This window comes from Sinocyclocheilus anshuiensis, unplaced genomic scaffold (genome assembly GCF_001515605.1).
Source record: "Sinocyclocheilus anshuiensis isolate Anshui unplaced genomic scaffold, SAMN03320099.WGS_v1.1 scaffold1100, whole genome shotgun sequence".
Lineage (NCBI taxonomy): Eukaryota > Metazoa > Chordata > Actinopteri > Cypriniformes > Cyprinidae > Sinocyclocheilus > Sinocyclocheilus anshuiensis.
In genome coordinates, this window is record NW_015552633.1 from 258,405 (window position 1) to 269,509 (window position 11,105).

An 11,105-nucleotide genomic window follows, 5' to 3' on the forward strand; every position below is an offset into this window, starting at 1 on the left:
ACCAAGACAGGCATTTTGACATAATTTTTGTGTGAATTTGTCCATTTAAACACAATACTTCAGAGAGAGATTAATATTTGCACGCGTTCTGAGGCACGGGTTTGCGCGCTTCGGATGAACGCACGCACAAATCTTCTCACTGCGCGCGCGAGCTGGCTAAGACTGTCTCTTAAATGTTTAAACTGGCAAAGCTTAAATGAGTTTAGCTTAAAAACAGATATCAACGTGTGCTGTTCAAGTCTCATCTGTGCGGGCGATGACGGAATAAATGACTGCTCATATTCCAGCATACGGCATTCGCATTGAACAAGAGTGAATGGTTTGTCCAAGTTTTTTTTTCTTTTCTTCCATCGCTGTTGTAATTTATTGGGAAGCCAGAATGCGCATCCATCAACAGAAACATATATTAGCCGAACCCTGTTTGTTTTATGTGTTATTTATAGCAAACCATATTACAGATGCGTTGTCAGATTTAAGTTGAACCAGTGCACACTTTTAGAAAAAATGGCTTAAAGGTAAAAATGCCCATAAAACTGGTTGGAAATGATTAATTTCTATCACTGCTGTGAACTGACCACACAGAATAGGAAGAATATCTTATTTTTATGTATTTTTTACATATATTTTTTATTATATTATATGTTTTATTATTATTATCCGCAAAGCGGATATATAATATAATATAATATACATATTTACATATATTAAGTACATTTTAACAACACATTTGCATCAGGTAAAAGTACATTCATATTGTATATAATATTATATTCTAATTTTTTATTACTTTGTTTTATTTATTATTTTTATTGCATTAATATCTGGATATTTTATAGCTCTATATAAAAAAATATTGCATATAGTGCAGACATTATTTTTTATATCACTTTTTAACACCGTTATCTAGACCACATTACATGGATGTGATAAGACAAAAATGTAAGATGGCTGGAACGTATGTACTGTTTCGACAGGGTACAGCTCCGTCGAGTGGTCTGAAGCTTTCTCACAGTGACTTTGATCCGTTGTTCGTTCTTATTGTTAAGCCCTGGTCTGTATTGCCAAGATGAACACATGACAGAGGAATGTGAAAAAAAAAACAAGGAAAGTAAAGCGGCAGCCAGAGAGGAAATTGAAGGCAGAGGAAGAGAAACGGTTTTATGAGAGAGATTGTGGAGGGTAGTGGTTGTTGAAAAGTTATTGAGATCTAGAGGGGGGGATCCATTAATCTTGTCTCTGTTGGCTTTAATGCAAACGTCTTCTTCAGAAGCATTCACTCTGCAGTTAAAACGCCCTCCATCTCATATACATCGGTGGCCCAGTGCCACAACGACAATAATTGTGAATGACTCTTGTGAGTGTTTTGATTAGACAGACACGTCTGAGAAGCAGCAGGAGAGACTCACTGAGAAAATGCTGCTATTTTCTGCAGTGTGCAGTCTGTGCTGTGTCAGGATGAGTAAGTGCTGTCTATTGCGGTGCATGAAGGACACGGCATGTGGAAGTTCATAAAGCATCTCAAAGGCAAGCAAGGCTATGCAATTTATATATATGATTCAAAAGTTTGGGGTCAGATTTTATTTATTTATTTATTTTTTATGTGCAAGGACGCATTAAATTGATCAAAAGTGACAGTAAAGACATCTATAATGTTAAAAAAAAATTTGATTTCAAATGAAATGCTGTTCTTTTGAACTTTCTATTAATAAACACTAGTAAAAAGGTAACGTTTAAAGGTGACATATCATGAAAATCTGACTTTTCCAGGTTTTAAGTGCTATAATCAGGTCCCCGGTGCATCTACCAACCAAGGAAACGTGAAAAAGATTAACCCAGTAACTTTGTTTTGGTAAACCTTTTTCTGCAAGCATCTGAGAAAATTAGTGCGTCTGATTTCGCTGCCTTGGTGATGTGGCAAAGGGATCTCATTATAATATTACCGCCCCTTAATCTGTAAATGTAATACACCCACAGCGCCGTCATTGTGTTTTCGCAAGCGACAACGGTGTACCAAGATATTTAAAGTGTACCTGAAGTATACTTGCAATCAAATCAAATATACTTCAGTATATCATCACCATTAATTTCGCACAATTAAAGTGCAAAATTAGTTGTTCCAATTTAGCAGACTTTAAGTATACTAGTTTAATATACCAAAAGTACAACTGCAGGGTATTTTTATTAAGTACATAAATATGTAAATTTATTTGTAAAATACTTGAAATAGATGTATATTTATTTTTCACAAGTGATTATAAATTAAAATCTATTAGAATGCATTTTAAATGTTATTTATTCCTGTGATGGCACCAGTTTAATATACTAAAAGTACAATTGCAGGGTATTTTTATTGAGTACATTAATATGTAAATGTATACATTTTGTAGTGTACTTAGCATGAAATAAATGTATTTCAGATGCATTTTAGTATATTTATTTTTCACTAGGGAAAGAATCAAAGTATCACCATTTCCAAAAAATATGAAGCAGCAAAACCATTTTTGATATTGATAATAATAAGAAATGTTTCTTGAGCACCAAATCAGCATATTAGAATGATTTCTGAAGGATCATGTGACACTGAAAGCTGGAGTAAGGACTGCTGAAATTCAGCTTTGCCGTCACATGACTAAATTACATTTTAAAATATAATCAAACAGAAAAACAGTTATATTAAAGCTATATAAAATTATAATAATATTTCATAATATTAGCGTTTACTGTATTTTGATCAAATAAAATAAATAAATCATTTAATACATAAATCTTTATAAAATATTTATAAATTATTATTGGATTTTTTATTGGCTTTGTATTCATTTTATTTCTAGGAACTTTTTAAAAAGCGTTTTTATATAATAATAATAATAATAATAAGTGTTTAATGTCCAATATAAAAAAAAAAATCATGACTGGTAAGTTTTTTTTCTCCATTTTGCCACCATTGGCAGGTGTGGAAAAAACATTAATTTTAGACCCTGTTCTCACATCATTCTGTCTTTGGATCACTAAATCCTCCAGATTCTGTGTCCAACTTTGTTCAGCGTTAGGCACTCTGTGCTGTTTATCATTCTTAGAAAAGTTAGAAAAACAGCAGAGTTGTCGCATTTCCCTCTGAGACGAGAACGAGACAGGGACGATGTTTTTCCACATCTGAAGGTGTGATGGGAGGCAGTCTTGGTGCAGTTCCACGTGTGAGAGGAGGATTTTACATCCCTGTGAGGTCAGGATCTGAGGGTGATGTAATGCCCTCATCAGGGTGCCGCACTTCCTGAGAGCTTTCCAAGAACAGGGGGCCGATGGGAGAGTTCCTGCTCTGTCATTCAGCACAGGAAGTCGGGTGAAGCAGATGAAAAAATAATACCAAACTTTGAACTTGATCCGGCGCCACATGACCTGGTTCAGCCCAGGATGATCTGACGTTGACAAAATCTCAGCTGGAGAAGATCAGCTATTTAAGAACTTTCCCTCAATGTCTCACTCATTTGAAATGTTCTTTGAGATGTCAACAACCTATTTCTTGGGTTAAAAGGGCCGCACACATTCAAATATTAGCGATGAGCCTGGTCCTAAACATAATTTAAGGATGTGCGATAAACCAAGCGACAGGAAACTATAACACACTCATATATACAGCCCTACTTGTATGTTCATGGCTGATATATTAGTGATGCTCTCTTTGGACAGATGTGCTTCTTCCTGTGCAGTTGTTGCCTGCAGGGCAGGACATGGTCTAATCTCGGTGCTGACCCGCAGCTGTAGGCCCTTCCTGGCCAGGCGTTTCCTTTTGCTTGTCTTTTGTGTGCATGTATGACTGCACCACAGTCAGACCGCCTAAGTGACCACTCCTGCCACGCTGGACGAGGGTTCTGGTTTAGCCGTCCACAGCGTGAAGCAACTGACATGAGGACAGGACCATGCTGAAAATGTTTCCCTTGCGGATCAGGCAGAGAAACACACGGGTAGGAGTCATTTGGTATTGTCAATTTGAAATATCAGGGAGATTAACGGTAATTATTGTCGTATTTGTGTGACTATTGAAGTGTGTGCAGCACACATATGCTTTCTGAAGGTTAAGTGGATCCGATATAAACTGTTAGCTATGTTTCCTCACTTTTAAGGGAGAGACGTTTCATAAGTTTTTCTTATAGGTCAAGGGAAGAGGAAACTGGGCATAAGGAGGAAACGGATGATGTATTAAGGATGTGTAGATGGAACAATGTAGTGTAGTTTGTGGAGATTCTTTGCTCATTGTCGTTTTGAGCAGGAAGAACCACATCAAAGAGCTGAAACATTCATTTTTTTCAGAAGTCTACAGCATGAAATAGTTAGGAATCTCCCTCAGCTCTGCTCTGTTTTGTCATAGGCCACGCTTTCTCGTAATTCTGTTTTAGATTTTGTATTGTGCATGTGTTCGTTTGTTGCATCTTTCTCTAATGAGCGAATGCTTTGTGCCCTAGAGACTGAAAGTTCGGCACGGTCTGAACTTTCGCAATTAGTGGACCTGGCTCCAGAAAAAGGCTCCGGAGAAACAAAATTAATAGGGACATTGACAATGAGATTGTGTTAACCAGGACATGTGTGTTTGTGGTTGAGACCTTGCTTTTTGTGTTTGTATGTTTCACAGTGGCTTCGATGAAATCTGTCAAGAACACACATCTGGTAAATATTTCACCCTAAAATCTAAAGAAAATTCCATTTAATTCATTTAAATATAATGTAATGTATTCATTAATGATAATAATTCTGCATGTAATTTAAATTTATTTTAAACAATGTAATGTTAAAAATGTATTAGTATACACTAACGTTCAAATATTTGGGATCGGTAAGATTTTTTTCATGTTTTGAAAGAAGTATTATTGTGTAATACTGTGAAATAATATTACCATTTAAAATATCTCTTTTCTATTTTAACATATTTTAAAATGTTATTTATTCCCTTGAGGTCAAAGTTTCATTTTCATCAGCCATTACGTCATACTTCAGTGTCATGATCTTTCAGAAATCATTCTAATATGCTAGTTTTATTATTATCAATGTTGAAAACAGTTGTGCTGCTTAATATTTTTGTGGAAACTGTCATTCATTTTATTTTAATTCAAATGCAGGATTGTAATTTAAATTTATTTTAAACAATTTAATGTTAAAAATGTATTAGTATACACTAACGTTCAAATATTTGGGATCGGTAAGATTTTTTCATGTTTTGAAAGAAGTATTATTGTGTAATACTGTGAAATAATATTACCATTTAAAATATCTCTTTTCTATTTTAACATATTTTAAAATGTTATTTATTCCCTTGAGGTCAAAGTTTCATTTTCATCAGCCATTACGTCATACTTCAGTGTCATGATCTTTCAGAAATCATTCTAATATGCTAGTTTTATTATTATCAATGTTGAAAACAGTTGTGCTGCTTAATATTTTTGTGGAAACTGTCATTCATTTTATTTTAATTCAAATGCAGGATTCCTTTATAAATCGAAATTTGAAAAGAATTATGTTTGAAATAGTTTTATAAAACGGATATTTCCGCTCCTTGATTCTGATTGGCTGAGCCGCGTTCGAAGCTGTTGTAAATTACACTACAAACATACACCTTTGTTTTCTTCTGTGTTGCTCGGCAACCACTTTGTTGGAGCCACAACTGTTTCTGAGGAACTACAATGTTTGGTGGAAGAATACTGTTTTTATTTATATCATTACACTTTATTTGCTCTGTTTTATTCTGTGAAACCTTACTACGTATATGGAATAACCGTTTTATAAAAGCAATAAACCCTGTGAAGCCGTGGTTTACAGCGAATTTATAACAGCTAAGGGGGTTTTAGGCACTCCGCTTCGCGTCAGGCCTAACAACGCCCCTTAGCTGTTATAAATTCACTGTAAACCACGGCTTCTTGGAGCTTATTGCTTTATTTTGCTGTCACTTTTGTTCAATTTAAGAAAAAATCTCACTGACCCTAAACTTTTCAACAGTTGTGTATGTAGAAATTGCAAATAAAAGTATTGTTTGCTGTATGTTAATTACAACTAATGCATTAGCTAATTTAAAATTTTAAGTATTACCCTTCTGCCTGTACATTAGAAACAGTGTGACAATATTTTTATGATAGGCTTCATTTGTTTTATGAAAAATATTCTCGTTTGGTTTTGGGGTGAAATGTGACCCAGATGTGTTCTTGACATATTTGATTCAAAACCTGACTGTCTGTTTGGTGTTATGCGTTGGTCTGGTCTTTCTGACGTCTGTCAAAATCAGATGAATCAGATTGACATTTTGATTTCTCTGTCTTGGCTAGGAGGACCAAGCTTTCATTTCTTTCTTTCTTTGTGTTTTTGTCTTTTCTTTTCATCTCTTTTATGTTTTCTTTGCTCTCTGGGCATTTCGAGTTCACAGGGAGCACAGAAATTGTCAGGAAGTTGAGATTGTGGAGTTGGACACAAAGGACAGAGAAAACATTAAAAAAATATATATAACCCAGTTTGAATACAGTCGGCATTCTTGTGACTTGCAAACCTCCCAAAGGAGGCTGGAAACCAGGTAATCAGGTTTTTGTTTTTGACTTGTCATGGCTCAGTTCAAACCCCTGACCTTTAAGAACCACAGAAACCCAGAATACATGCTCTGGTTTTTGTGGGTTCTTTGACTAGTTGACTTCAGACATCTCTTTGGATTAGTCATTCAGCTCCTGAGTATTTCTGTCAGTTGAAATATTACAGAAAGGTCAGTGCTGTGGGCCAAAGAGTGGGACTGTGTTGAGGAGACTAGCTCACTTATAATTGATTAGTTCTATTGATCTTCCTGTCCCCCCTCGGAAATTTATTAATAAATTATGCCTCCATCTCTCTTCCATTTGCTTCATGTAGAAATCTTTTTGTCTCTTAAAAAATGCACACACTTCATTTTTCCTTAAGAATATGGATTGATATTGGATATGTTATTGAAATAATTGGTTATGATGTCACTTGAAGATAATCCTTTTTAATAATTATATATAATGTTAATATTATATATTAATACATATTATTTAATCATTATTTATTTATTTTAGAACATTTTGTTTCTAGCCCCTTAAATATTCATATTATTTATGAATACATTTTATTTTTTATTTTTGAAAAAAAGCTTTTTATTTTAACCTTTAAAATTGTAATAAAATTTTAATATGATTCATTATTTAATCTTTTAATTATTTTTATTCATTTATTTTAGAAAATTATTTTGCCAATTTTATTAAGAATAGTGAAAGATCAAGAACAAGAAATTAATAAATGCAAATGGAATCAGGAAATGTTGCAAGCTTTATTCAAACTTCAGTCGTTCACATGAGTTCCAAAGCTCAATACGTCAGCATAAACACAAGGCCAGAGCTCCAACTAAAATTTTTTTTTTTTTATTCAATGTTATCTCTATACTGTCATGCTGTGCTTTATTTGTGTGCCTGCTTATATTCATCTTCTCTTAGTTCCCACAATGCACCTGCCTCTGACGTCTTTGAATTTTAAGATGTTTTATCTCATGAACAGTTGGATTTTTCTGTTCTAGAATGGATCATCAGACTCTCACTTGTGTCATTCACTACGATTGACCTTGAAATTCATCAGTACAATGAGAGAAACTGGATCCTCAGAGATCTCACAGCTGCTCTCTGAGGTCAGAAACCTGCTCCGTTGAGTTGCATAACCCATTTGCTCTTACACACATACGCAAAACCCAAACCCAGAGCACTGTCCAAATCGGACAGAGAGTTTGCCACACTCGACTTCTGTTTATTAGCACCTGACTTATCGGAATAGGAAACTCTTCTCGTACTATGATAATGTGCTCTTTTCAGAGCTGTTGGTTGAGCTTGTGTCATCTGAGTGGAAAATGGTGAGTGTGGCGTCCTGTTTATGGGGCATAGAGTTTGCCTTTCCGACTTCAAGGGCCTCAAAGCCTGGCCAGCCGAGCTGTTAATTGTATTGGTCAAGCGGCTTTAGTGAAACTGACTCCCAGAATTCCATACATGCAGCTGACAGGATCTACGAGCATGGAGAGGTGGAAAATAGATTGTATGTTCCTCTTTGGTGATCCCTAGAAGCCGTTATTGTCCCTCAGTAATGTCCTCTTGGGTAATCAATGGTGTTAAATGGAAATTGGGATTGTAGTTATCAGTGGCGGCTCGTGGGTTTTAAAATAGAGGAGGCACACTAAATTGTATTGGTCTGGGATCCCTGCCGATTATTATTATTATTATTATATGCTTAACCACTTTAAAATTGCTTTTTGGTTGCTTTTAGTCAGAAACATCCATCCCATCTTAAAAGTCTGTGTTAAAAGAGAGCTGCCTATTGTGCCATTTAATTAAGCCGACTGCTGTAGCCTATATCCAGCTTAGGCTGTTTTCCCTAAATTTGTATATATACTGTTTGAATGCCAGCTTGGTAAATCTGTTGGCGATCAAATATTCAATATCGCTACTCATCATAAGTACTTGGTACATTATCAGCGCAGCGGCAGACGTTCAAACTAATATCACGTAATTTACGTCTCTTTGATGATTGGTTGATATCAGAAGGGAGGCTAGCCTCCCTTGCGAGGGTTCTTTTCTCAACACTCCTCAGCGCTGAAAGTGAACTCTCAATGGTGATTGGCTAATTTTTTTTACCAACTGAGGCACGAGAGCTCACCTCTCCCCCGGCCTCCCCCTACCCTTCTCTATCATTAGCGGTTGTAATTACATTCAGCAGATTCGGCACATTCGTGATAGAAAAGCGGCGCTTTCATGTTATGGTATTACAATTGTGAAATTACAAACAAAAAATACACATTCTGAGACATGAACTGAAATTAATTGTGAATTTTATTAACATTAAATCGTCCTCCTCCAATTTTCACCTCAAAATTATGGGGAATCAGAATATTCAGCCTCCCCAGAGTTATGCACAGATATATCGGTCAGGCTGAATATTCTGATACTGTTTGGTAGGGCTGCACGATATATCGAAAATATTGAAATATCGCAAATGTAAATATCGCGATATGCATATCGCAAGAGCGTGCGATATCTGAATCATTTTAATAGGCTACTTAAATCAAAATGTTGCAAAAGGTCAAAGTTTTAGTTCGTCGCATATAGCAGAGAATTGCTTGACGTTAAAAAGAGTTATTAAGTGCAATAAGTTGCAGAAAACAACTCTTTGCCGTGTCGTCTTGCTGTCTGACTCACACCGGAAGCGCGCGCACAAGCCGCATCTCGCGCAGCGTATATAGTTTTAATAGATTTTTCACACTTTAAGCAATATCGTATCGCATATCGAATATCGCATTTTTTAACAAGGTATCGCGTATCGCATTTGTTTTCAATATCGCACAGCCCTACTGTTTGGCCAATTTCCTGCATGTGTTTTGGGAACTTTGCCAATGGATAGTACTCATATTCTGTTTTCAAGTATTTTCCAGTGAATTACATAATTTTTGTTGTATAAAATAAATGTTTATTTAACATTAGCAATATTTTGGATGTTACTATTTTTTGGTGGCGTTTTACTTGCCCTGCTAATATTTATACGGCACCAATGAACCCCCAAAAATATATATTTTGCATTAAATGTTTTTTTTTTAATTATTTCATTTTTCTCATTTTTGTATATTTAAATGTCTTCATGTTTTCTTCACATTTCTTCACTTTTCTCTTACAAAAAGAACAACTGCAGCAAGATGTAAAATATGCAGCTGTAACTCCTTAAATTCATAAACACTTTTGCTGGAAAACATGGCTTTGATGCATGATTCAAAACTATTCATTTTTCAAGTAATTTTTGACAAAAGCACATCTATCAGCTATATAACACACACACACTGTTTATTATTTATCATGGACATGGCTTTCTAGTTATCAACACCGATTACTTTTATAAAGCGTGTGAAGTTTGGTAAGTGGAGTTAATTGAAAGTTCACTGTGTTCTACACACCTATGGACTGTTTGAAGGCAACAGTTCTTGCTTTGCACCCACTGGACTGTACACAACAGGTGTTGTTAATCTCAGCTGTAGCCCAACATCCTGAAACAAGGCTGAGCGTGTGTGTATGTGTCTCTGTGTGACTGGTCAGCTGTGAGAGTGTGTGGGGATCTCCAGGACTCTGTACTGGAGGGATCGGTGGGTTCGCAGAAGGGGAATCTCCCAGTTTGGCTCTAACACTCCCTCCTTCAGGACTGGGCTTCCCCCTCAGTGAGTCAGTGATTGTCATCCAGGCATTCACTCCTTACAACTTCTTGCATATCCTGGCACACACACTCACTCACTTGGACTGTGTTCCTCTAGACCAAAGACAGAAGCAGGGCAGTAGCAGTATGGCAGCTTTTAAGCCCTGGACACTTGTTTTCAGTGAGGCAGTGATCCGCATGCTGCAATGTAGGCTGAAGGCTCTTCGGAGGCTGTTTCAGAGACAGCGTGAAAGATTCCCCTGCAGTACGGTGAGTACTGTACTCTGGACAGTGATCGGGTTTCCGCTTGGCTCCAAAGCTGACGTGTACCTCCGGAAGGCATGTATTAGACACTCACTTACAGGTTATTATGGAAAACATAGGCCTACTTTATTATTATATAGTTACTTTTAAATTTATTAGTTTTTGGGTGTTTTTCTCCTTCATTTGTAGGCATCTTGTAAAATTTTAATCTTTCAAAAAAGAATAAAAAATAAGTAAATATGATCATTAAGATTCAATATCCAATATGTATATTAGTATCTTTGAATTTTTTTTTAGTTTTTGATTAAATCTGGGAGCTTTCTAGCCCTGCATAGACAGCAATATAATTACCACATTCAAGGGCCAGAAAAGAAGTAAAATAAAATAAAATAAAAAAAATGCTGAATAAAGTCATTATTTTAGTTTTCTTTGCACACAAAAAGTATTCTCGTACCTTAAAGGTGACATATCACAAAAATCTGACTTTTCCAGGTTTTAAGTGCTATAATCAGGTCCCCGGTGCATCCACCAACCAAGGAAACGTGAAGAAGATTAACCCAGTAACATTGTTTTGGTAAGCCTTTTTCTGCAAGCGTCTGAGAAAACGAGCGCATCTGATTTCACTCCCTAGGTGATGTGGCAAA

At 35.9% G+C, this 11,105-nt stretch overlaps 1 protein-coding gene across 1 annotated transcript in view; it reads left to right on the forward strand.

Annotated features, from left to right (window-relative positions):
• The first annotated feature begins 3,843 nt into the window (after positions 1-3,843).
• LOC107666634 (ribosomal protein S6 kinase alpha-3-like) overlaps positions 3,844-11,105 on the forward strand; it is a 32,181-nt gene continuing 24,919 nt past the window's right edge. The window contains exon 1 of the mRNA XM_016458058.1: positions 3,844-3,962. Within this exon, the coding sequence (XP_016313544.1) occupies positions 3,918-3,962 (45 nt within the window). The 5' untranslated portion in view covers positions 3,844-3,917. The remainder of the gene's footprint in view (positions 3,963-11,105) is intronic.